Raw genomic sequence first — 27,276 nt, 5'->3', positions numbered from 1 at the left:
GACACATGTCACAATAATGAGCTAATCTTTAAAAAATTAAAAATAGTTCAGGTTCTGCTGCTAAACTAAAAAGAAACCACAGCTGAAGAATATCTTCTCAGTAGCCAACGCAATGACTCAGTCTGAAAAAGAAATGTAAACTGGCCTATTTCTCACACTCAAGCACTTAAACACACACTTATGGATTGTGTGTGTGGAATGAGGAGAAAAATTGGAAGGAAATGTGTTAAGGTGTTGACGTTATCACTGAGTAATGGAATGAGCAGTGACTTTCCCCTTCTTCCTTTACCTTGGTTACTTTGCAAATCTTTTCATGACGACTGTTACAATTGTGTCCGGGAGAAAGGGTCTCCTTTCTAAGGAGAGAAGACATAGTGACTACTGGAAGGAGTACTCTGTAGTACTTAAAGCGTGACCTAAATTGGGGAGATAATTTTCACTCGTTGAAGGAATGGAAAACACTGAAGCCAGAGTCCTCGCTGTTGAAGACGTGCTGTCAGTGCACACCAAGTCCCAGCTAAGGAATTCGTCCCAGCTGCTGTCAATGCCGAAGGCCCGCAATAACCAGAACGTGCGGCCAGGCCCCTGGAAACGAGCATTCCAGGGACAAAGGGAGGAGCCAGTCACATGGGGACTGCCACCAAGAGTTAAAGAAAACTTGAAACACAAAGACGTGTCTACTGCACAACATTGTCCCTGTAGGCATCGATACTGTTGTATGCTTAGAGTTCTGTCAGGCAAGTAGAGCTCATTAAGTGTTCGTACTTAATAAAATAATTAAAAAAAAAAAAAAGAATAGCTACCCAAAGGCCCACAGTGCCAGGTCAGGAGAAAACCTGTATCAGAGACAAGCCCCCCATAAAAGTGTTAACCTCTTGAGTCTAGAAGACAAAGGCAAGTTCTTAGAAGCAACTGGAAAGAAGTGTGACAAGGCATTTAAATTCGCGAGGCTGACGTCTTCCCCAGTCCTTAAACACTTCAAACCTTAGTGTGGGCAGAGGAGCTGGACAGAAAGGAGCACCCACGCCAGAGAACTCGGTCTGGAATGTAGAAGAAAGGTCCCCTTCAGCACTCGGATGCTGTGAGACAGCGCTAGTGCAGTCCCAGCTCCACAGACCCTGTGACGCTAGTGCAGTTCCAGCTCCACAGACCCTGTGACGCTAGTGCAGTCCCAGCTCCACAGACCCTGTGACGCTAGTGCAGTCCCAGCTCCACAGACCCGGTGACGTTAGTGCAGTTCCAGCTCCACAGACCCTGTGACGTTAGTGCAGTCCCAGCTCCACAGACCCTGTGACGTTAGTGCAGTCCCAGCTCCACAGACCCGGTGACGTTAGTGCAGTCCCAGCTCCACAGACCCTGTGACGTTAGTGCAGTCCCAGCTCCACAGACCCTGTGACGTTAGTGCAGTCCCAGCTCCACAGACCCTGTGACGTTAGTGCAGTCCCAGCTCCACAGACCTTGTGACGTTAGTGCAGTCCCAGCTCCACAGACCCGGTGACGTTAGTGCAGTCCCAGCTCCACAGACCCTGTGACGTTAGTGCAGTCCCAGCTCCACAGACCTCCATAGACCCTGTGACGTTAGTGCAGTTCCAGCTCCACAAACCCTGTGAGGATAGATGGAAGCTTGAAAACACAAACGACAAGGGTGCTTTTGGAAAACAGTCTTATCACCTGGGTCTGCCATGAAAAGCGGTCACAAACTGGCTGCCTAAAACAATGGGAATATTTCCTCTCACAGTTCAGTCCATGTCCAAAGTCAAGGTGCCAGCAGGGCGTCCCTTTCAGAGGAGATAAGGGAGCACGTGTCCCACGCCTCTCTCCTGGCTCCTGGGGCTGCCGGCAGAGCTTGGCGTTCCTTGGATCATAGCTGTATCATTCTAGCCTCTGCCTCCGTCTTCTCCTGTTCTTCCCTGTGAGTGTCCTCGTGTGTCTCCTCCTCATCTGAGAAGGACACCAGTCATACCGGACTTAGGACCCACTCAGACTGAGCATGACCTCACCTTAACTAATCACATTCGCAAAGGCTCTGTTTCCAACTAAGGTTCTATGCTGACATCCCATGTAGACAAGAATTGGGAGAGGACACTATTCAACCCACTACAGAAGATAAATATAGTGCTCATAAATATTAGGGGATATTTCAAAATGAATATGAAGCAATAAAAGAAAGAAGCATTTGATTTTTTTTATTAAACAAGAATATCAAAAAAGCAAACGACAAGCAAAGAAAGTTGTTTGATTATGCAAATGAATGCAAAACCAACTTTTATTTCATTGGTGAAAATGTACTAGACAAAGGGATGAAAGTTCTATAGTATCTATTTGCACATTCCCTGATCCCCTAATTTTGAGAGCAGTGTATATTTGAGCCTTATATTAGTCTGGACTCTTTAATTGCATATGTCAGACACCACTGACTACCTTGAGCAGGATGAGCACATAACCATGAAGGACTCCCTCCGTAACCAGAACACCAAGGGTCGTCCTCTGGCCGCAGGTGCCGTTAGGACCTGACGTTCCCACGGGGGTCTCAGGAGCTGGTCACTCTCTCCATTGCCAGCTCGCTTGCTCCTGTTGGGCTTCCGTCCTTCCCAGGGAGCCTTTCTAGTGCAGCCCCAGAGGGGACTCCAGCTCAGGCAGTCTGACCCAGAGCTCTGGACCGGCTGCCTCCCTGTGTAGCAGCACTGGATAGTCTAGTCCGGGCAGACCTTGCTTTGCTGCTCTTTGCAGATACCGTGTTTTCATCCATGTTGAGAAAGACCCTCCACCAGCAAAAAGATTAGGACTTGCCGAAGGCTCAGAAGAGGGTCAACATTATTCTTTTTTAGCAATATTTTTAGATCAAAGTATTTATCTTGTTTTTATAGACACAATGCAATTATACCATCAACAGACTACAGTATAGTGTAAACAGAATGTTTATCCACAAAGGAGAACCAAAAAGATCATGTGATTTACCAGCTCCCAGTGCTGGAGGTCACAGTCGAGCCCTGGGGTGCCTGCGTTCTCTGCTCAGCGTCTTCCAAGGCCAAAGTCAAGGTATCGATCAGGATGTGTCCTCCTCCGGGGGCTCCGGGGAAGATGCCCAGCTGCTCGTCCAAGCCGTCGGCAGGCTTCATCCCTGCAGCTGTGGTGCTGGCTCTCTGCTGGGACCACTGTACGGCAGAGGCCTGGGGTCTCGCTCAGCTCACGGCTCACGAGTGCCTGCTTCCAGGCCCTCCCTGCTCACCACCTCCCTCCCGCCTGCTCCCGCTGGGAGAACTCTCTACTTCTACCTTTGGACCCCTTTCACACATTACTTTTTGTTTGTTTTGTTTTTTACTGAGGTACAATTGACATATAGCATCATGTTAGTTTCTGGTGTACAACATAATGGTTTGATATTTGTGTGTATTATAAATGATCAGCACAGTAACATCCGGCACCATGTGTAGTTGCAGTTTTTTTCTTGTGATGATAACTTAAGATCTATTCTCTTAGCACTTTTCAAATATGCAATACAGGATTACTGCTACGGTCACGTCACCATGCTGCACATTATGTTCCGGGGACGTAACTATTTTATAACTGGGAGTTTGAACCTGAGAACTCTCTACTTTTAAAGAGCTCGTGTTTAGGTCAGGTTCACACCAATAATCTTTCTATCTGAAGGTCATATATGCCACCCAATGTAATCTAATCAAAGGATAAAATGCATTCTGTTCACAATCCCAGGGAGTGATGGTGGTGGCAGATAACTTGGAGGCATCTTAGAATCCTACCTACCATATCCTGTCTTAAAGCTGCAAGTCTCAGCTTTCCTCTTATAGTGAGTCCCCGAGTTACAAACATCCAACTTAATGTACAAATCATACTTATGAATGGAGCACCATAAGGGCTCTGGGTAATCAACTGCAGGTGGACATTAGTGAACGTTTTATCCTAGAGTTTCTCGACTCCCATGACAAAGAACTATCCATGAAGACCCTATGGAACTAGAGCCGCAGATGATAGCATTTAGGGAAGAAAACAGGGACCTAGAAACTTTAGAACTGAAAAAGTTTTCAATAAGAGTGAGCTGATGCTTGTTGTTCCATCGAAGCAGGAAAGGCAAAGTTACAGGAGCAAGATCCTGACAGAGAGAAGTTCACCAAAGTTGACCATACAGTTACCAAAGGCCTGAGATGCTACAGGGCTGTTTATGATGAGAAAAAGAAAAGCTTGTAAAAACCTCCCTTGATGCCTACTTCCAAGAAACTGACTCCAGCAGCAGAATCAAACCCTGACTCTAACACCAGTCCCACTCTCTCCAACAAGTCCATCCTCTTCTGCACCGTACAAGATTGTTAAGGTTGTATTTGAAAAATATTTCAGTATTTATATGCACAGGAAGGTAAAAATAAACACTATGTTAAGACAAACATCTAAGTTGCATATAATAATAGGTAAATATACCTGTTCCAATTTAACATACAAAAGCAACTTAAGAACAAACCTACAGAACCTATCTCATTAGTAACCAGGGGCTGCCTGTACATGGCATCAGACCGGTATCCCAGAGGCTGCCTGGAGTAGGCGCCTAACTAAGCCTGTTTGGCCGAAAGAGAAAGTAAACTCAGAAAACCCAGTGTCTTCCGACTTCTGCTTCCTTGCTGAGGCTGTGCCACCTACCCTCCATAGGAGCCTCGGCACCCAGGGGGCCTGCTCTTCTTTCCCATCGCCCATGTTTCCGTGGTGACCACAGGGACCCTCAGAAATGCCATGCACAGGGGGCCCCCTGTGCTCTCCTGGCCAATGGCTGCTGGTCCAGAACCAGCAATCTTGTCAGCTCTAAGTGCCACCCACATGGAAAAGCTGTGTGTGGGGTGAAGGGATGCCGCTGGCCAGAGTGAGCAGCAGGCAGAGAAGAAATAGCTTTGGACAAAGCACAACACAGGGGAGAAAGAAGGTGAAGCAGAGAATCAGTACTGTTTGTGGGGCACTAGAAGCAGAGGGCATACTGCAGGGAGGCCCTCCCAGGGGGGCATGATCATTTTAGCTTTGCATCTGTCCCCCCACCCCAGGGAACCTGGAACAAGCAAATGAGGAGTTGCGCGCCATAATCAAGAAGATCTGGAAGCGGACCAGCATGAAGTTGCTGGACCAAGTGGTGCCCCCTGCAGGTGGTAAGCGCTCCCCAATCCTCACGTGCTGGCCACTTACCTGATTCTCGGGTGGCTAGGCCCCTGAGAGGCCGCTTTCCCCAGACCTCGGCTGTGGGGCTGAAAGGCCCTACTGATTAGAGGGACGAGGTGCTGTGCCCTGCACAGACTCAGATACAGGTTGTCAGGTTGGAAATCTGTTCTCGTCCTGCATTTCACAGATGAAGTCAGGCAAAGGTCTCTGGAGGCGTGGAGCAGATGGCAGAACTTCAGAGAAACTGTATAGGTTTCCCCATAAACCGTGGGGCTGATGGCTCTGGCAAAGATGGGGCCCTGAGAGCCGCCTAGTGGGAACTCTTTGTCCTTCCTGGGGCAGTGTTGCTCAGCTCTGCAAACCAACAGCCCCTTTTCATAAAAAATAGTGTCTAAGGCCCCTACTGCTGTCCTGAATGACACTCACAGGTAAAACAACCTTCCTACATATACACTTTCCAAAATGTTGATATAAGGCTTTAACTCTAATACCAAATATATTAAAATCAGGTGTTTATTTCAATATATAAATGCTCAGGCACAGCTAGGCCAGAAGTTTCAATTAGCTGAAGAAATGCTTGCGTGCACCCATTCATGACAAATAAGGGTTTTTAAAGGAAGTATGACTACTGACTGTTGTCCAGATTTTATGTTTGCCATTTTGAAGTAAGGGCTGACCCAGTATATTTAAATAACTACACACACATGTGTACACATTCATACACCTACCCGCCTGCCTATACGTAGAACAAACACAGTCTGAGACAGTCGGGTCAGAGATGGTGGTGACTTGGATACCACAAGGAGTACTGCTGTCAGGGACGCAATTTTCCGAAACGTGGAACTCCTGTTGGTCAAGTTGAAACAAAGCAATGTTTTCTATCAATTGACACAGCAGTTGTATTCCTGGAAAATTCTGGATATATTAAAACCATGCAAAAATTTTGGTATTCATATGTAAAATTAAGTTAGGGTCTTAGCTCAAATAATTATAACAGGTTGTTCCCCTACATGGACATCCTGAGACATAATACTTGAAACACGTGCAGAGTGCAAAGCTATTATTTATTGTGCAAAGCATGCCTCTGCTTCCAGGGACACATCTAGAACCACTTAACACCAGCAGCACCTCCAGATCACTGTGACAACTAAAAAAGTCCCATAGGTTCCCAAAACACTTTTTAAAAGGTGATGCCAGCCCTGTTGAGAACCACTTCCCAGAGGGAGGCAGGCCTGGCACTAAGTGGAGTCACAGAGACGGACCAGGCAGCACCTGACGGTTTACATACATTTTATTTTATTTGCTCCTTACAAAGAATTGAAGCTCTTAGAAACTAACTTGCTGGCCTAAGGCTACACAGTGGATACCTAGCAGATTCAGGATTTGAACCCAGGTCTGAGCGAAGCCAGAACACAAGCTCTGTTCCCTGCAGCAATTCTTTCCTGACTACGCTGGACCGGGCGCTCGGGGCTCTTTCCTCCCACATGGAAATAAGGCCCTTGCCAGGTGGAAGGCCATCACTGCGTGGATTTGGCTCTTCTTTGGGGACAGTTAGAAGCAGAAGAACCATCACAAGCCCCTAGACCTGACTCAGCCAGCTGTCTCCTGGGCCCAATGCCTTATCCTTCACAGAGAACTAGGAGGTGGAGCAAAACAGCTCCTTGTAGGATAAGAACTATTCCCATTGGACACTTACTGGCTTCTCTGTCACACGATTCATTCTCAAGACAGGCTGACCATGTCATGAGTGGGGGCTCAGCCAAGCCACATGTAAGAAAACCCAATCTGTATGGCAGAAACAAAAACCCAGATTTCCACAGGAAGAAGGTGCTCCTTCCACCAACCACTTCCACTCCCCTCTAAGCAGAGCTATCTATATTTGTACTTTGGGGACTGCTTGATTTGTAATGAGCATCTGAAGCTTTGGAATCAAGAATTTGTTAGCAATGGCAGTTAAGTAAAAAAGGCCAGGAGGGAAATAATTTGGGCATTAGGCTACTTTTTCTGTTTAAAAAGGATGGAGGGGGAGCTAAGAAATACTTGCTTATTTACAGAAAACATTTACATAAAGACTCTGGAAGAATATTCAAGAAACTAATAAAAAAAGATGATCAATTAGGAATGGGAGCAGTGGGGGGAAAGGGTTTTTTTGTTTGTTTTTGTTTTTAATTAATTCTAGAGAGAGAGGAAAGGGGAGAGAGCAAGAGACAGGAACATATGTGTTCCTATATGTGCCCTATATGTGCCCTGTTCCTATATGTGCCCTGACTGGGGATCGAACCAGCAACCTCTGTGCTTTGGGACAATGCTCTAACCAAGAGAGCTATCCATCCAGGGCAAGAGAGTTTTTACTATATAACTTTTTATATATTTTTGTCCTTTTGAACCATGTAAATCGACTATCTCTTCAAAACAGTACATTTTAAAAGTTTGGCCCTGGCTAGTTGGCTCAGTGATAGAGTGTCAGCCTGGCATATAGATGTCCTGAGTTCAATCCCAGGTCAGGGCACACAGGAGAAACGACCATCTACCTCTCCACCCCTCCCCTCCCCTTTCTCTCTCTCTTCCCCTCTCACAACCAGTGGCTCGGTTGGTCCAGTTAGTCTGAGTGTCAACCTCAGGAACTGAGGATAGTTCAGTTGATTCAATCATCAGCCCCAGATGGGGGTTGCTAGGTGGATCCTGGTCGGGGCACATGTAAGAGTCTGTCTCTCAATCTCCCCTCCTCTCACTTAAAAAATAATAATTTTAAAAGTTTGGACACTGAAAAAAGATTAATAAAGACTAACAAAATTGTTCCTGTTTACCTCTAATTCCCTGTCCTCTCTTCGAATATCTCAGATGATGAGGTCACAGTTGGCAAGTTTTATGCTACTTTTCTGATCCAAGAATACTTCCGGAAATTCAAGAAGCGCAAGGAGCAGGGCCTTGTGGGCAAACCCTCCCAGAGGAATGCCTTGTCCCTGCAGGTAAGGGGCCAGGGGGCTACACCCCCAGGAAAGGCCTGGTCACTTCCCTCCGGCCTCTGGCCAAGTTTCTCACCCGGAGGCCAGGCCCCTTCAGAAGACAGCTGTGTGAAGAGAGGACATACCCCTTTCCTTCCTGGGCTCTTCTCGCCCACACCCCCTCCACAGTGCTGCCTGCTCCACAGCACCTCAAGTCTTTGGAGCTTGGCTGAAGTTCCCTGACAGCCCTCCCCTGCGCCTTCATCTTTCTTGGGAAGGAGAATGGGTTCCTCCATCGAGGGCTGACAGAGAGGTCCCGAAGCACACCCCCTGGTTAGCACACCCAGATATACATACCTTCTGGAGGCTCCCGGCACGGCGGCAATGCAGGAGTTGGGGGGCTGGGTGGGGGAGCGCCAGAGCCCTCACGTGTGCCTCTGGGTTCCAGGCTGGCTTGCGAACGCTGCACGACATCGGGCCAGAGATCCGACGGGCCATCTCTGGAGATCTGACAGCAGAGGAAGAGCTGGACAAAGCCATGAAGGAGGCTGTGTCTGCTGCCTCCGAAGACGACATCTTCCGGGTAGGTGGATGCCGCAGCAGCACCCTTCACCTTAATGTGGGAGCAAGAGGGTGGCCTGGTGGGCTGCCGGGAAAACCAGGGAGAAAGGCCGTGTTCTGTGGCAGATTCCAAGCTCTTCCCACTCGGCCCTTTCCTGCCCCTCCGCCTTTTCCAAGCCCCACTCCCTCTCAAGCCAGGGCTCCCAAGACATGGCAGCTCAGAGGGCATCACTGGCTCTAAGAGGAGGGAGAAGCCATTCTCCTGGGGGAAATGTTTCCAAGGAGAAGTCTACACTAGAAGCTGCAATGTGGTGGCCCTTGGGCCACAGCGAATCTGCAGGTCTATTTCATTTGCCAACATTTGCAAATCTGGCACACTCAAATAAAAATCGACACTGTTGGCTTTTCTTGAAAACATCAAAAGATCTGGCAACATCAGAAGATCTGACAACATTAGCCTGTGTACCCACATGGCAGCGGAGGGCTGGACCCAAGGGGCAGTTGTCCTCTTAAGATACAACATGTGTTGTCCAGGTCACGAAAGCTCCAGCTCACCCACCTTCCCTCTCCGTTCCTGGATTCGGAAGCTGACCATCAGTTTGAATAGTGAAAACTAAACACGGCTGGAATGCTTGGACTCTTACATCCAGCTGTCTTGATTTATTGTTGGTGCCTGCCTAACCTCAAGGGTATTTAGCTAAAATGTTTTTCTGTAGTAAGGGAGAAGCTACTGACCATAATTGTGCCAGGGCCCAGCTAATCACCTGTCCTTCCCAGCCCCTGAGCCGGGGTTCCTGGGCTGTAGGGACGTCCAGCCTGTGGCTGTCCTGTCATCACCTTCCTCACTGCCTTCGCTGTGGAGTGTTCATTACCGAATGGCCTCTGGCACAGCGCAGCAGGTTCACACTGCCCCACCGCCACCCCACAGACCAGCCTTGGAGGTAGCTACTTGCCTGCTTGCCCGGGACCAGGAGAGAATAAAGAGATGGGAAATACATACTGGTCCCAGACTTGGTATCTCTAAGAATGTCTTGGGGGAAAGGAGGCCATAATATAACTGAGGTAGTAAATTCACTGTCTTTGTTTTAAAAACCTTTTGGCTAACACAGTTTCTAGCCCAGCTGGAGTTCCCTATTTTGAAAATCGCGTTGGAGTCCCCCGGCCCCTGTCCGCCACCCGTCAGACAACCCGAGAGGCTGGATGAGGTGCACGTCCACCGTCCTAGCCTCACCCTGGGAACTCAGTCCCAGCCTTCAGAGGGCATTAGAAGCTCCCAGGGCAGCAGCTTCCCACAGGCTGTCCTGTCCCTCCTCAACCCCCAGCCCTTTCAGAGGGGACTGTCCCGGTCCCTACCGTCCAAGCTGCCAGGCCGCGTGGCTGAGGAACTCGCTGTCGGCTGCGTGCTGCCCGGCGTGGCTGTGCTCTCAGAGGGCAGACAGCTTCCTGGGCTTTGGTTGGCGGAGAGGCGGCCGAGGGGACGTTCTCCTCCACCTACCCCTTCCTCTTGCCTACAGAGGGCCGGCGGCCTGTTCGGCAACCACGTCAGCTACTACCAGAGTGACGGCCGGAGCGCCTTCCCTCAGACCTTCACCACCCAGCGCCCGCTGCACATCAACAAGGCCGGGAGCAGCCCGGGCGACACGGAGTCACCGTCCCACGAGAAACTGGTGGATTCCACTTTCACCCCCAGCAGCTACTCCTCCACCGGCTCCAACGCCAACATCAACAATGCCAACAACACTGCCCTGGGTCGCTTGCCCCGCCCCGCCGGCTACCCCAGCAGCCCGGTCAGCACGGTGGAGGGCCAGGGGCCCCCCTTGTCTCCTGCCGTCCGGGTGCAGGAGGCCTCATGGAAGCTCAGCTCCAAAAGGTAAGCAGGGGTGGACCATCCAGGTCCCATGCACAGGGGCCTCACACACTCCAGCTCAGAGGGGGTTGTGGGAGGAGAGTTTGGCCCCCAGGTCTGCTAGTCACACCTCAAGCTGGGGTGGGTGCTGCTGCCCCAGACCCAGGGAGAGAGCCAGGTGAAGGCTGTCTCCCAAGGTCTGCCCTTGACGGCACACGGCAGCCACGCTCGGGGCAGGCCCAAGGCCCCGCTGGCCGGCTAGTGTTCGAGGAGCACAGCCCTAGACAGAGCCTACTCTGCCCTCTCATCCTGCCCGTGCAGGGCCCTGGCCCCTGGTCCCCAAGATGCTCGCATCCTCTGCACAGCAGACACTGTTCTCTGGACCAAGTGTCTGTCCAATCCTGGCCTTTTGCCCAATTGGGATGAGAACGGAGCTGCTGCCTCCTCTCTATACCCTGCTCGCCCCGCCAGGGAGGGGCATTTTGGTGGCAGAGGCCCCTCGCTGTAGCACGGACTCATTCTGCCCCAGTAGAGGGTCGTTCCTGGTAATCCTGACTGCACCTCCCACCTCCCAGCGGGCCCTTTTCTCCCTGTGCTCTGCTCCCGGTTGCTCCAGGATGCTCACTCCTGCTCTGGGAGGTCATGCGCGGGGCCAGCAGTGCCTACTGCCATGCTCCGGACCCTGGGAAGCACAGCCTGGGCCAACATGATCTGCCTGTTTAGTGGCAGCCCTGGGTTCCCTGGGCCGGGTGGTAGAGGACACGTTTCTGCATCTTGCCACTTTACCCCTAGGCGAGCTGCTCGTCCAGAGCAGATGGCCACCCCCAGCAGACAGCAGATCCCTAGCTTAACAGGTTATTGGGCCAATATCCTTCCCTGCCCTGTAGCTCAGAAAATTATTGAGAAGCTCCAGTGTCTTTCTAAGTCCGTGGCCATGTGTCCCAAGCTGCTTTCATCCAAGGAAGCAGCATGCCTACTTATAAGTCCACACGCATGGCTGCTTAACTGTCTGATGACAGACAAGTCAGATTGGCCACCCATCTACCTGACCGCCTAAGCATAGCTGGCCAGGCCACAGGAGAGCATGTCGGGTGAGTCCTGCCCCGCCATATCCATGCCGTCCGTGCGCAGGGCACTCTGCTCAGCGCTGGATTCCGTATGCTGATCAGAAAGGCTGGTTTAGCACAGGAGAATGTCAGCGTGCAAGTGGCTGGCCCACACCTGCCTTGCAGCCCTCCTCCCATTCTACGTCCTTCAGGGACTCAGTCCTGGGACCATTTCTCCCTGCTCTGCTTATCAAACCTCTTCTTAAGGAAGGCTTGTTGTGGTCCCTGGTGAAAAGGGACAACGTAACCAGTTCCAGCTCTGGGTCCTCGTCCTGCAGATCGCAGCTCACAGCCAGGTGTGGTGGCTCCAGCACTGGCCTTGCCTGTGTGGGGACAGGCCAGTGTGCCTTGCACCCAGTGGCCCCCAAGGAGTGGTGTCGCCCGCCTGCTGCCATTCTCTGTGTCCAGCATGCCGCCTCTGCCTCACCGAAGCTTCTTCCACGTCCCCCGGTTCCCGTGCCCCGAGAGCCTTTGACATCTCATCTGTCCCTCAGACTGTGGGGTGGGCAGCCATCATCAGGGCCTCCCCCCCAGAGCTGCCTTTGCCCTCCCTGAGTAGCTCTCAATCCCAGGGTCGAAGCGGAGGTGCTGATCCAGCTCTCGGTTCTGAGAAGATAAACTAGGATGTCTCCCTGATGGCCTCAGCCTCGTGAGCCTGAGGATAAAGTGGGCCCCGCATGCAGGATCCACAGGAAGAGTGCTGGAGGCAGGGACCAAGCTGGGCACAGACAGGGAAGGGGAGGATGCCTGCACCAGAGCTGAAGAAGACGTGACCAGATGAGCAGATGGCTCTGACCTGGGAGAAGGGGGCGCGGTCCGAAGTCCATCCTGATGCGGGGCAGGGTGCTCAACTCAGCAGAGACTCGGGCTCAGCGGGTGCTCTGGCTCCCCCCACCTCCCCGCTCAGAACACACCCCTCGACATACACCCTCTTCTCGCGCCTTCGCTCCAGGGAGCCGATGTCAAACCCAAAGGCATGTCATAGTATGACACCAGGACCTTCTCAACTCTGCTCAACAAATGCCTAAAGGCCCAGCGGCCTGTAGGAGAGGGAAGGGACACCCCCGTCACTGGCGCACCCTGCCCTGTGTAGCGCAGCCCAGCACCCTTCCTTAGCAGCCGATCCTCCACCTTTCAAAGCACCGGCTCCCACAGTGCTTCCCTTGTTCCAACAAGCCTCTGAGTCAGGCAGGCGTGTGCTATCCCAGCTTTATTGGTGGGATCCTGAGGCATGGGAGGAGCTGATACTTGTGCCAGCAGGTAACTGAGTGGGGTCAGAACTCAGGTCTCCCAGGATCTTAATCTTTTTCCTTTGTAGAATCACAACCCCAATCCTAATGCTGCTACAGTTCTCAGACTTCCTCAGCGACCACAGGAGGGGCCTCGGGCTGTGTGTGTGAGTGCGTGTGTGAGTGCATGTGTGTGTGTGTGTGTGTGTGCATGATGCCACACTTGCTGAGGGAAGGGCTGGCAGTTTCTGATCTTTTTCTCTATCCCGGACACTTTAGGTGCCACTCCCGAGAGAGCCAGATAGCCATGGTGTGTCAGGAGTTCCCTCAGGACGAGACCTATGACGTGAGGATGAGTGAGGACGTGGAGTACTGCAGTGAGCCCAGCCTGGTCTCCACTGAGAGGTGAGCCCTGCTGCCTTCTCCCCTGGCGAGCTGCGTGTGTGGGGAAGGATCTGGGGAAGGAAGGAGATCACCCATCAGAAGAGCACCTGCAAAGCATCTATCACCTTATTACGAATGGAAGCCCCCAATCCACAGAGACATACCCTGGTTAGCTTGGTCCTTCCTCAGGAAACAGTGCTATCAGAAAAAACTTCTAAACATTGTTTCTTAAATTGTTCTGGCTGCAGCCAACCAATGAATGAATTTTACAGTGAGATTTAGTTACACACATGCATGTAGTGATCATGCAGCTACTTATAATAAAGCTACCCAGCAGATGGCGCTGTTGGCAAATGGTAGCTGAGATTTTTGTCTGCTAGAATTTTTTTTTTTTTTCTTTTTCTGAAGCTGGAAACGGGGAGAGACAGTCAGACAGACTCCCGCATGCGCCTGACCGGGATCCACCCGGCACGCCCACCAGGGGCGACGCTCTGCCCACCAGGGGGCGATGCTCTGCCCACCAGGGGCGACGCTCTGCCCACCAGGGGGCGATGCTCTGCCCCTCCGGGGCGTCGCTCTGCCGCGACCAGAACCACTCTAGCGCCTGGGGCAGAGGCCAAGGAGCCATCCCCAGCGCCCGGGCCATCTTTGCTCCAATGGAGCCTTGGCTGCGGGAGGGGAAGAGAGAGACAGAGAGGAAGGAGGGGGGGGGAGAAGCAAATGGGCGCTTTTCCTATGTGCCCTGGCCGGGAATCGAACCCTGGTCCCCCGCATGCCAGGCCGACGCTCTACCACTGAGCCAACTGGCCAGGGCCTGTCTGCTAGAATTTTTTAAGGGTATTTTAACTGTACATAGACCCACTAGAAGGTTGTGGTGTTTATTTAGTTATGATCAGCACTTTTAAAAGAGAGTCTTGCACAGCACAGCACAAAATCACATAGACTCGTGTATAATAAGATGACATAAAGTAACGTATCCCATGTTGCCAAGTTAAGAATCATTTTGTGAAACACTTGTTTATCCATTTCGGTGTGTGTGTGTACTGAGTCCCATAAAATGCATTTATGTGTGTGGGTTATGGTGAACATTTTTAAGATGCACTTCTTTAGAAGCTTTCCTGAAAGCTCTTCATAATAAGGGCCAGCCCTTTTAGACTTTAGGTTTTTAGAAAATGCAAATTAATGCCTGACCACATATCCTAGAAATGAGGAACAGCCTGTGCTTCCTTCCATTTTGACTCTCACTGAGTGCGTGGTGCAGCGGGCACTCGCTGGGTCACAGACAGACTGGCCTCGGCACCCAAGGATACTTTGCAAACCTGTGAGGAAGCCAAGAGGATCTCAGAAGAGGAAAACAGCATGGAGATTTTCTAACCAATTGCTCATAGAGTGGCACAACAATGAGGGGTCCAGGCATTCAGGGAAGGTCAAGGTCAAAGTGACCATAAAGGCTCCAGGCACAAGGTCAAACAGAAGCTGGGTCCTCAAGAATGGGTATGATTTGGATAAGGAGCAAATTTAATAGGCAGGGCTTACCAAGCTGAAAATGAGAGGAAAGGCTTAGAGGTTTGAATTCAAAAACTTTCCTGAGCATTTCCAATGCTGGGAAGGCGAGCTGGGCCAGCAGACAGCAGTCCCACCCTGTCAGTGTGCAGAGTCACAGAGGAGCAGGTCCCAGGGGGGGTGAAAGGAAGGGGTTAGAGTGCAGCCGGAGGGATAGTTATGCCCATCAGGGGTAGTGAAATCAACTTAGTGGGTTGCAACTGACATTTTTTTTTTAAAAGAAACAGAATGAACTAAAGTAGAATAGAAGGTAACAGAGGCAACACATAAAGGTAAAGTATAGTTGATACTTAAGTGTGTTCAGTGAGGTGTGTCTGTGCATCCTGGGGCTGTCAAATAGAGTTCTTACTGGGAGTCCATCAATAAAGCTTAGAAGCAGTTGGCTTGATACCCCCGTGGACCCTGACAGCCCCGCTGTTCAGTGACTTGGGTGATAGGGTGTTGTATGCAACTGTTGTATTTCTTAACAATGAAGGCAGGGGTGGACAGGCCAGGGAGAAATGGGGTAGCGGGGGGAAATTGTGATAAATAAAGTTGGATTCATCACAGGAAGTAGCATCAGCACATGGAAGAGAGTGGCCCAGGACATCCCTGGAAAGAACCTTGTGGGCCTAGAACATGTTCCCAACTTTCTCAGGCACTCTGACCCAGAGGTGCCTTCACTGCCTCCGCCAGAGCTGGCGGGCTCAGAGTGGTCAGGCTGTGGAGGGGCCGGGAACCCCTGGGAAGCCAGAGTCGGGGTTCTGTTGTGCATGGCGAGGTCCTGCTGCCCCTCCCTGAACCTTCGTGAAGCACAGAGGGGAGGTTCCCTTCACTGAGGAAAAAGCAAACTACCTTCTGGGATGGCAGCCGTCCCCGTGGGGCGCACTTCTCCGGCTCCGGGAACAAGCCCCACGAGTTCTCTGTTCCAGGCTGTCCTACCAGGACGATGAAAACCGACAATTGACACCCCCAGAGGAGGACAAGAGGGACACCCGGCAGTCTCCAAAGAGGGGTTTTCTCCGCTCTGCCTCCCTAGGTAAGCCGGCACACCTCCCTCTCAGACATGGGCAGCCTGTGGGCACCCCCAGGTGACCGGACAGGCACTCAGGGGTGACAGAAACTGCAGTGGCCTGGGTCAGACAATCCCCACACAGTGGACCCCTTCCAAAGGGGTGAGAGGGAAATTCTAAGGATGGGGCTTTCTAGGGTAGAACTTGAACTTATGTTACATGGGATGTGTCAGAGGAAAGATGAAGGGTAAATAAAAGATGTGTCCAGGCCACTAACACTGCCCCTTTCCCCTCCCCGGCCGTGACCCGGCCTCCTTTTCCTGCCCTGACCCCAGTCTTTGGTGGGCTTTGCAGGTCGCAGAGCCTCCTTCCACCTTGAATGTCTGAAGAGACAGAAGAATCCAGGAGGAGACATCTCCCAGAAGACAGTCCTGCCCTTGCATCTGGTTCATCATCAGGTAGCCCCAATGGACGGCCGCTGGCCTCCACCTGGTGGGCTAGGCAGAAGCCTAAATTACTGGTCTTCCCTGTGGCAGACCACTGTGGCGGCCTCACCCTGGCCCTAGCAGCCCCAGGGGAGGCGGCTTTCTCTATACAAGTGAGTGCTTTAACAAAGCCTGTCACTTCCCAAGGTGAGGACCTCAGAAGAACTGGTGAGCAGGAGCTCCTCACCTGGTCCCAAAGGGTCAGCGGCTCCAGGCTTCCACCGGGGCTTTCTTCCTAGGGTGGCACAGATGTCCCTTCCTCAGACATCAGCTTATATAACACAAGCCACTCAGGCAGATGCAGTCCTGCCTCGAGTTGCAAGACACCAGGAGACTGCGCCGCCCAGAAAACCACCCACTGACACACAGACATGATCAAAGAACCTGCCAGTTCCGAGGTCAGGAGCAGGGAGGTGCCCAGGACAACGCATCTGGGGAGATGCGACAGTTGGTGTTTCTCATGTGGGCACGAGTGACTCAGAGATAGTGAAATCCAAGACACCAACATCAAAACGCCTTTAGTGTCTCAGGACTAATGAGAACGTCGGAGACTTATCAAAGGCAATCTCTTACCTCTAGAAGAATTAGGCTCTAGACTAGAGTTTCCTAAAGCTTTTACCTCTTTCATTACATACTACCTTATCACAGGCCTATGCTTTCAGAAAACTTTTTTTTTTTTATTCAAAGGCATTCAAGTGCCAGTAAAAGTTTGTAACCAGCATAAGACAGCCACAGTGACTTGGCTAAGTTGGTATTATTTCAGCTTAAAGAAGTGCACTGTTGCCTGACCTATGGTGGTGCAGTGGATAAGGTGTCGACCTGAGATGCTGAGGTCACAGGCTGGAGCCCTGCACTGCCTGGTCAAGGCACATACGAGAAGCAACCATGAGTTGATGCTTCCTGCTCCCCTCTCCTGCCACCTTTCTCTCTTTCCTCTCCCTAAAATCAATAAAGAAAATCTTTCTAAAGAAAAGAAAGAAATGCACTGCTTGGCTTCGCCCATGTGGCACTGCCTACACACATATGGTCTCCAGGGACCCAGGACCCCAGGCTAGGGACCATCCAGAGCAGTGCCCAGAGGAGTCTGGCAGGCTTGAGGGACACCGTGTGTGATATTTTTAAAGATGTCTGAAAGTCGATTTTACTCATCTGTTTTATCATTCTAGAAGGCAAGAAACTCCTCTTGTACAGTCTCCCTCTGTGCCTCTCTATTCCCCTCCCACGACACCTCAGATTTCCCCTTCTCTCTGCCCTCGGGCTGGGCTTTCCCACCACGCTGTGTCACTGTCCCGGGGACGCATCAAATCAGAGCAGGTTTTGTTGTGTCAGCTCCCATGGGGACCATGACCCACCCTCGGGATACTCTAGCACAATGGGGCCAGGGGACACAACCGTGTAAACAGTTCAATCACCATACAGTGCAAGATTTGAACAACAGTTCAAAACCCAGGTGAGCCAGAGACCGGCAAGATTCATTGTGAAAACTGAAACGGTAAGTACTGGCTCCGTCCAGGTCTGCAGATGCACAGTATGCATCTTTACGGACCCTCCTGCCTTTGAACCTCGCACCAGCCCCACAGAGCAGGGAGACAGTGGCTCCGTGTTCTGGCTGTACAGATGACACAGGCCTCACCCTCTCCAGGCTACTGACAAAAAAGCCAGAAGGAGCAAATGCACAGCCAGCAGGGTTAGGGCCACTGCTGAGGAGCAGATGACCTTCACTCCAGTCCTTCAGTTTCCGGAATTTAGAGGAGACAGAGATCACTTCAGACTAAGAGCATCAGAAAAAAGGTGTTTTAGGGTGGTTGAAACTGTTATATGGGGCCTTGATGAGGTAGGTGCAGACGGGTGAAAAGGACGCCCGTGTGAGTTCCAGGCGGTGGGACAAGCTGGGCCTGACCCGTCCCAGTAACTCGTGCTCCTTGTGTGTCCACAGGCATTGGCAGTGGCAGGCCTGAGCCCCCTCCTCCAGAGAAGCCATTCTCCCACCACGTTCCCCAGGCCGTGTGCCACCCCCCCTGCCACTCCCAGCGGCCGAGGCTGGCCCCCCCGGCCCATCCCCACCCTCCGGCTAGAAGGAACGGAGTCCAGCGAGAAACTCAACAGCAGCTTCCCGTCCATCCACTGCAGCTCCTGGTCTGGGGAGCCCCTGCCCTGTGCGGGGGACAGCAGCCCCGCCCGGAGAGCCCGGCCTGTGTCCCTCACTGTGCCCAGCCAGGCTGGGGCCTGGGGCAGGCAGTTCCACGGCAGTGCCAGCAGCCTGGTGGAAGCGGTAGGTGGCTCCTGGCTGCACAGACAGGGGAAGGGGAGGTGGGAGGCAGCCAGGGGACTGTGCATGGAGAAGGGTGTGCCTGGTTCTCTCCTAAGGGGACTGGCTGTCAGGTCTCCTGGTCAGAGACCTCCCGTGTCAGGGAGGGGCTGGGGCAGGATGGCATGGCATGCAGGAAATACCACCCAGGGCGCTACCAGCTTCTGTTGGGGCTGGGCTGATGCAGAGGGAGGGAGAACCTTGAGCAGCACATCCCTGCCTCAGGCCAGTGACGCCCGAGGAAGGCCGCAGGGCTGCGCGGCACAAGCCGGAGGCGTGCTGTGAGCGCTCCACACGTGCGCTCGGACCGCCTTCGTACACACGGGAGTCAGTGTCTGGTTCCCTAGGCTGATTGCCCATTAGAATAACCGAGGAAGCTTTGGAAACCTGTGACCAATCAAATGAATTTTTTTTTTTGAAGTTGGAAACGGGGAGAGACAGTCAGACAGACTCCCGCATGCGCCCGACCGGGATCCACCCAGCACGCCCACCAGGGGCGAAGCTCTGCCCACCAGGGGGCGATGCTCTGCCCCTCCGGGGCATCGCTCTGCCGCGACCAGAGCCACTCTAGCGCCTGGGGCAGAGGCCAAGGAGCCATCCCCAGTGCCCGGGCCATCTTTGCTCCAATGGAGCCCCGGCTGCGGGAGGGGAAGAGAGAGACAGAGAGGAAGGAGGGGGGGTGGGGGTGGAGAAGCAAATGGGCGCCTCTCCTATGTGCCCTGGCCAGGAATCGAACCCGGGTCCCCCGCACGCCAGGCCGATGCTCTACCGCTGAGCCAACCGGCCAGGGCCCAAATGAATATTTTTTTAAAGCCCTTTGTTGATTCTAACGCACAGCCGGGACTGAGAACCTCTCGTCTGGAACAAGAACACTTGCAGGCCCACCAGGCTCTGCCCTGGCAGTTCTGGCACCACATCTTAGGGCACCTTCGGCACATTGGAACAATCCCACAGGGGGATTCCTGGGCTGGCAAGGTCCCTAGAAACCATTTTGAATGAGAACTGCTTGAGGGGATTTGGGAAGTAAACCCGGAGAAGAGGTGACTTAGAAGCCGTGCTATGCATCTCAAACCTGGAAGGGAAGAAGTCTGAAATGCAGGGCTGGAGTGCCTACATCAACCCAGCAGGCAGGCAGAGTTCAGCTCGGCTGAGGAGACCTTTCAAAGAGAGCTCTTCCGCAGTGAGGAGGGTTCTGGTAGAGCAGTGAGCCCCCCGTCCTGACATAAGCAAGCAGAGAAGATGCCTGTCTAGTCGTCAGGCTATCCCGCAGGAGGTGGGGAACTAAACCAGATGACTTCTGAGGTCCCTTGTGATTCTAAAACCTTGTGCTTCCTGTGACTTTGTCTACTGCTACACAGTATGTACATCCACAGAGCGCCTGCTGAGTGCAGGCTCTGGTCTAGGTGCAGTGACACTGCTAAGGAGCCCTGTCCCCACTCTCCTGAGCTCACATTGTGGGAGAAAAGACATAATGAATAAAGATGGATGTAATGGTTAGGAGGGGTGGGAGGCATAAAGAAAAGTTACGCAGACTGAGCCTGACCTGTGGTGGCACAGTAGACAAAGCATCGGCCTGGAACTCTGAGGTCTTGGGTTGGAAACTCCAGGCTTGCCAGGTCAAGTCACCTACAGAAGCAATTACTATGGATGCTTCCAGCTCCTTTCTTCCCCTCCCCCTTCCCTCTCTCTTCTCTAAAATAAAATTTAAAAAATAAAAAGAAAGAAAAGCTATACGAGATAATGAGTAATGGGGACAGCTGGACAAATAGAACTGGGAGAAAGAGTTCTAGGCTTCACTCTCCTGCTTTCCCTGCCCACTGCCAGCTTAGCGGCCCACCCCTCAAGCCAAGTACCAAAGTAGCGCTGAGAAGGAGTGTGAAGCTTTGCCTGAGCCGGTGGGTCCTTCAGACTCAGGGTCCTCCCCCACACACATCAGACTTGAAGTCATCCCCCCATACATCAGAATCGGGGTCCTCCCCTTACATGTCACACTTAGGGTCCTCCTCACACATGGGTCTTCCCCCACACACATCAGACTCAGGGTCCTCACCCACACGTGTCAGACTTGGGGTCACCCCCCCATACATCAGAACCGGGGTCCTCCTCCCATGCGTGAGACTCGGGGTCCTCCCCCGCATGCATCAGACTCAGGGTCCTCCCCCACACGCGTCAGACTTGGGGTCACCCCCCCATACGTCAGAACCGGGGTCCTCCTCCCATGCGTGAGACTCGGGGTCCTCCCCCGCACGCATCCGACTCAGGGTCCTCACCCTCAGACAGGCTGCCAGCTGGCAGTGGGCAGTGGAAATGATGAGCAAGCCATTCTGCATGGCAGCTCACCAAAGAAGGAAGGTTTCTTGGAAGGAATGATACTGGGTGCCAGGGAAGGGAAAAGACGGGCAGAGCGTTCTAGCTGTGAGACAACACCCCTGAGGCTCCTGGGGGAGCCCAGTGTTCACGTGTTTGGTAACAGGTTTTGAGTGCCCCAGCCAAAAGGTCTCTCCAGCCTACACATCCTGAATTCCACTACTTTTTTTGAGCACCCCATGACACACGTTCACTCACATACACACATGCGTGCACGCACGCACACCCTCCTGCTGTTTCCAGTCAGAAGACCCTTGCTCTAACCCTAAAGAGAAGCACTGAGCTGCAGGAATAATGTTCCTCTTTGTTTTTTCCTCATGGCCCTCCCCTGCTCCAGGTCTTGATTTCGGAAGGGCTGGGGCAGTTCGCCCAAGACCCCAAGTTTATCGAGGTCACAACCCAGGAGCTGGCTGACGCCTGCGACATGACCATAGAGGAGATGGAGAACGCTGCCGACAACATCCTCAGCGGGGGCGCCCAGCAGAGCCCCAACGGCACGCTGCTACCTTTTGTTAACTGCAGAGACCGGGGGCAGGACAGAGCAGGGAGTGAAGAAGACCGGCCCCGGGGGCCTGGGCAGGAGTGTCGGAGGAGCGAGGAGGAGCTGCCGGACAGCAGAGCCCATGTCAGCAGCCTGTAGGAGCCGGGGCTGGGAAATGCTGGCTTTTTTATTTGTCTCAATGTTCCTAAAAAGGGTTCGTTTCAGAAGTGCCTCACTGTTCTCGTGACCTGCAGTTAACGGAACAGCGTCTTCATTCATTTCGTTGGGACAAGACACAGAGTTGGGTGGTGTGGAGAGTCAGCTTTTCGTGGGGAAGAAAAGCAGCAGCCCAGATTTGTGTCCAAGGAGGTGAAGGTGGAAAGGGAGAGAGGGAAGGGTCAGGGAGGGAGTGCAAGAGGAGGCCTCCGGCCCTCCTGTTGTATCTCAAGCCCTGTGCCAGGAACCAGCCTTCGCCTCAGGCACAAAAGAGACCCTCAGCTTCCTGTGGTAGCCCTCATGGAAAGGACCTTTGTCAAACGGGTGTCTTTCAACTTTGCTTGTAAAAAAAAATCAGTTTGCACATATTCTGTAGGAGCCTCACTGTCCCCATAGAGCCAGGGCCCTGTGGATTTGCAGAAGGAAGCAGGCATGACTTCCCCCAGCGCCACCCCAGAAAGGAAAGAGGAAGCAGCAAGAGGTACAGGAGCCAGGAGCCCCGAGGGAGGGTGGCCTCCTGTGTGAGGATCACCGGCCGGTGTGCGGCCGCGAATGGAGCACAGTCAGCTCTGGACAAAGCAAGGTGGTGCTGGGTTCTGTTGAGCGCTCTTTTGTTCTGTGGTTTGACATTTTTCTTGACAGCATATTGCAGTTTTCTGTCTTTCTTCCTTCCTTTCTCTTCCTTCCTTCCTTCCTTTCCCTTCCTTCTTTCCTTCCTTCCTTCCTTTATTCTTTCTTTTTTTGGGGGGGTCCCCCCCATGAGGAGGGGAGGAAGAAGAGTGTTTATGAAGTTCTGTAGCTACTCTCCTTACTGTGTTCACTCTTGGAAATGTAAATCAGGTTAAGTTTGACTGTATTATTTAAATGGGTGTCCTTTGCTTTTTCCTACAGAAGGTTCAATAGAACCACCGTAGGAGAGTTCTACTAGACATTGTGTATGCCCAATAATTTGTTATCCTTTCCATACATAGTAAAAAAAAAGTTTGGTTTGGTTTTATAACTTAAAGATAATAAGCAATGCACTTGATAGGCTCTTGCACAGATGGGTGACTGGGTTAGGTTCTTTTTGAATGCTGGGTGTGTCTGGTGGGTGCCAGAAGAGAGGAAGCATGTCTGAGAGTCTCTGTGAGTGTGTTATGTGTGTAGTGGGTTGCCTGTGTGCGTATGTGGGCTGTGCGTACGCACGCCTACGCAGTGTCCCCATGCGCCCAATGAGTACGCAGCTCCCCGTTTCTGGGATAACGGGGGAGATCTGAATCCAGGGCCATTTGAAAGCAAAAACAAATCACTGTCTCTGCTTCTGAAACGGGAATCAGTAACTCTTTGCATTTTCTGTCCCACAAGATATGCAAAAACAATGCAATAATATTCATTTTAAAAAATACAATTGTGAGTCTTGTTGGCATTAAAACTGTATTTAAAAAAGTACACAGAAATTTAAGGGAAAAACTCAAGAAGGCATTTTGCTTCGATATATTCCGTGTAATGTTTTATTGCATTGATAATGTTTCTGTTGAAGAAACCGTTATACTTGAATTCAGGTCAGTTTCAGTATTTTACAAATATTTTTTTAAAATTGAATTGCAATTGTGCCAAGCGAATATAATGAATTAAGTTTGTTTTTGAATTCACCTCTTGTATATTTTGCTGCATGTAAGTAAATCATTTTGTATTTGGAGTGTGACAAGCTTTACCTTTGAACTCTTAAGTGCTTTTTTCTATATGTGGTTGGAGGAAGGGTCACTGTTGTTGTTGTTTTTTTAATTTGTACAACAAGCAAGGGTATTACCAGTGTAAATCATTATTCTGCTACCCACCAACAGGTTTGGACATTACTGTTTTGCATATCTTGTGTTTGCTTCCATTTCCCGCCATTTTCCCAAAGCTATATGATAGGTATGTTTGTACTCCATGTCATCTAAGAGACCAGGACATATCTCACTCTAGTCTTCATTCCATTCTGCACTAGTTCTTTGATTGAGTCTTTCTGAGCCCTTTACTGTGGGTGGTCATGAGGCATTCTAACCAGCCTCTGTCCTCGCTGGGCTAGCCTCAGCGTCGCCTGAGGGAGAGGGAGGGGCTGCCTTTTCCCTGCACTCCCACAGCGCTAATTGTGCTCAGTGGTTTTCTCAGGAAAGTGGACCCTGATGGAGAGGATGAGATTAGAGTTGGGCTGGTGGGAAGGGGAGGCGACCCTGGCTCTGTCAACTGCTCTCTCCCCAGACTCAGAGCAGGGGCTAGAACAAGGCAACCAGGTGAAATCTTTGTCCAGCCAACAGTCAGCTCTGTCTTGCTCACCTCTCCATTGTGTCTTCCTTGGGGGGCAGGGTTTTCTCAAGCGCATTGTATGTGTGGCAGCCATGGAGAGGACCGGGACGAGAGAGGCAGGCAGCATCGGGAATCCAGAGATGGTAGAACCAGAGACGTGGGAATCCTCTTACACCAGTTTGCATCTACTGAGAACATCACCCTATTGATGCTGTCCTTTGAATACAGCTGATTAACGATAGTTTAAAAGTGACTGATTTGGGGGAAACAAGACTCAATGATTCATCCAGAATTTACCTACTGAGTTTTTTCTAGTCCAGTGTTCTCTCAGTCTTTCTTGGCACTTGTATTAGCAAACTAGGAATTTCAATCAGGAAAGTCCATTGCTCAATGAAGATGAGTTTTGTTTTTATGGATGGATTCATGAAAACATGAAGAAATGTGCAGGAAATTCCCAGGTCAGCTTTGTCTAGAAACAGAAGAATTTCTTCCTGTTTCTCCAAGTCCAGCCCATCCAGACTTTCTGGGTTCCTTCTCAGTGACATCAAGGTCTTCAATCAATAAAGTTTAGGTGTTTCCCTTTGTCTAGTTTCCCAAAACGTCTGCCACTGTGCTGCCAGGACTTAGTTAGGATGGGGAGGGAGCCCCTTTTGAACTGATACCTGGTTTGCACTATGCATTTGACCCCCAGGTGAAACTTGGACTCTGAATGGCCCACACGTGCATGCCCATCCTGACCCTTCTTGTGCTGCATTCTATTTTGCGTTTGGACTTTCCATCGGCATCACCAAACCTCATTGAGCAGCAGCATGGACCACAGGCTCCAGCTACCCCAAGGGCCCTGCCTACATATGAAAGGAGTTTCAGATGAGAGTTCCCAGTGTAGGCTCTTTCTGAGCCTGACCTCATGCTGGACTCATGTAGCACTGACATTTGATACCTGTTGCCGTCACAGAAGAGTGAAATCAGTCGTGAAATCCCTGAGCCTCATCCACAGTGAACTCGGTGATTTTTATTCTCCACCTGAAGTAGAGCTTGCCCTGTGACCTCATGAAACACAATGGTCACCTCTTCTGAAAGCCTTGGGGTAGCAGGAGAAAAGCAGCCAGTGAGGAGGACCAGAGGACTTGAAAGGTGCAGCTTAAGTTCTAGGTCTCGGTAACCCTGATTTTTACTATCTTCTGACTAGTCCAGCCTCTTTTACATCGTACCTTGACCTTTTAATAGTTTTTCATGTGCATGGTTACATTAGGTAGAGAGATTTGCAGCTGCCTCAGTTCTACCTCTTCCTAGAAGGTTCTTTTTGGTTTTGAGATAAAAAGAGGAAACTTTTCCCCCTAGATTTTAGCTTTGTTCATGAATTCTTCTCTGCTTTGCTGCAGAAGCTGTTAGTTACAGTCCCTCGCTCGGCTTCTAAGTCTGAGGGACATCCCTCTGACTGGGAAATCCACGGACAGAGGAACAAGGCGTCCTCACTCAGCCTGTGACCCTCCTCTGGGGCACTGCTTTCAGATTCCAGGGCCTTGTTTGGAGTGAAGCTGCCTGTCACTTCCTCATAGTCACCTCCTTCCAGAACCCCTGCTGGTCATGCAGCTGAAGACAGTAAGGCAACCACAGAAGTGTGCTTCCACTGCCAAAGGAATCCTGCTCTGAGAAGTAAGGCACCCTGAAAGCAGTGTGGATGTCATCAAAAGGATGGTGGTGGTTTCAGAGTCTCGTCACTCCTAAAAGCCAGGAGACAGCAAGAACTTGGGTTAGGGTACAAAGAAGAACCCTGGCCGGCAGCACATTAGCCTCATCAAACCAGAATCGGACACATTGCTGAGGAAGAGGTTGGCCCCTCCATCCCTAGAGAGCCAGAGGAATCGAAATATCGCCATCTAAGAGTTAGGGACAGTTAGCAAAGAGACCGAGAGAAGGACAATCTGGTTTCAAGAAGACCTCTTTAAGGCCCAGGGAGTGAATGAAACACTTGCTGGTGGAGTCCAGGCCAGTTCTGTGGGAAGATATGGCCCTGCTCTGAGACGTGTGAGCACAGAGGGAGCTGGAAGGGGAACAGGGGGCTAAAAGCACACATTTGGACTTCCTCTGTGTCTGTACTCATTTTATAGGAAGAAATGTCCGGTGCAACCATTTACACTGGGCCTTACCGTGAGAAGCTCAGTCAGGGTCTACTTTGGAAGAAGAGAAAAGAAATTTTTGACCAACATTGTTTTCCCAACCAAAGAAAAGTGTCTGGCTGGATATGGGTATCTGCCAGCCCGTCTTCCCTCTCTGCTGATGTCCCTGCCCTCGTATCAGCCGGCGTGTCCCTGGAACAAGTCCCAGGCAGAGGCTAGAGGTGAAGCTCTCAGTCCCCAGCGTCGGGTTCTCCAGCAATACAATGGAGACATAGGGAAGGAGACAAGGGAAAGAGTGGCGGGGGGGGGGGGGGGGGCGCTGAGAACAGGCCCTCCATTCCTTCCCCAAGCAGCTGTTTCCATTGCAGCCTCCTGACCCAGGCCCGTTTCCCCGCTCCCTTCCCCACCAATCTAGTGAGAGAGACAGAGAATCGAAAAGAGTTCTATGTGCAATTCCTTTTTAAAAATTTTTCCATTTATTGAGAGAGAGGGAGGGAAAAGGAGAGAGAAACATCGATTTGTTGTGCCACTTAGCTATTCCATTTTAGTTGTGCACTCATCGCCTGCCTCTTGTACGTACCCTGACCAGGAATTGAACCCATGACCTCGGTGTGCCAGGACAACGCTTTATCCACTGAGCCACCAGGCCAGGGCCTCATATGCAATTCTTACATAGTTTTTTTGTGAAGCCATTTCTGGTTTTCACTTCATTCATTCATTTACATATTTTTCAAAGTAAGAAAAGATTGCATTGTAGAGCCAAATCCCAATATAACAGGTGAATGGGTTCTGCCAGGTTTCCACACTACTGGAGAGACACTTGAACACCATACACACACACGCAGACACACAACTCACACACATATACAATCCCACACACATGTACATACATACACTCACACACACATTCACGCATAGACTCACATACATTTGCACTCACACATTCACACATCCAATCTTATATATATATATATATATATATATATATATATATATATATACACACACACACACATGCGCGCGCCTCCTGAAGGATGAGTGCTCGAGCAGGGGCAGAGCTCTAGACAAATAATTTTGTCTCCTCCCAGAAGGCTGGCACTAAGTAAAGAGACATGGGGAGAAGGCCAGAGTAACTTCCTTGGGTAGAAGTGGTGCCATCAGAACCTATTATTACTAGGAACTAAATATAATTTATCTACATTTAGAAAATGTTCCTACTCTTAAAATCCAGACATTTTCTGGACATGATTG

At 51.2% G+C, this 27,276-nt stretch overlaps 1 protein-coding gene across 14 annotated transcripts in view; it reads left to right on the top strand.

Moving 5' to 3' along the window:
• The window catches only part of CACNA1C (calcium voltage-gated channel subunit alpha1 C), a 777,231-nt gene extending 750,250 nt beyond the window's left edge, over positions 1 to 26,981 (top strand). For all 14 annotated transcript variants that reach the window (XM_066369078.1, XM_066369080.1, XM_066369079.1 and 11 more), the window contains 9 exons: positions 5,043 to 5,144; positions 7,996 to 8,123; positions 8,548 to 8,682; positions 10,175 to 10,530; positions 13,121 to 13,246; positions 15,700 to 15,806; positions 16,135 to 16,238; positions 18,202 to 18,537; positions 21,278 to 26,981. In XM_066369078.1, the coding sequence (XP_066225175.1) occupies positions 5,043 to 5,144; positions 7,996 to 8,123; positions 8,548 to 8,682; positions 10,175 to 10,530; positions 13,121 to 13,246; positions 15,700 to 15,806; positions 16,135 to 16,238; positions 18,202 to 18,537; positions 21,278 to 21,580 (1,697 nt within the window). In that variant the 3' untranslated portion in view covers positions 21,581 to 26,981. The remainder of the gene's footprint in view (positions 1 to 5,042; positions 5,145 to 7,995; positions 8,124 to 8,547; positions 8,683 to 10,174; positions 10,531 to 13,120; positions 13,247 to 15,699; positions 15,807 to 16,134; positions 16,239 to 18,201; positions 18,538 to 21,277) is intronic.
• Positions 26,982 to 27,276: the final 295 nt, after the last annotated feature.

Source organism: Saccopteryx leptura, chromosome 2 (genome assembly GCF_036850995.1).
Source record: "Saccopteryx leptura isolate mSacLep1 chromosome 2, mSacLep1_pri_phased_curated, whole genome shotgun sequence".
NCBI lineage: Eukaryota > Metazoa > Chordata > Mammalia > Chiroptera > Emballonuridae > Saccopteryx > Saccopteryx leptura.
This window is presented reverse-complemented; position numbering and strand designations above follow the sequence as displayed.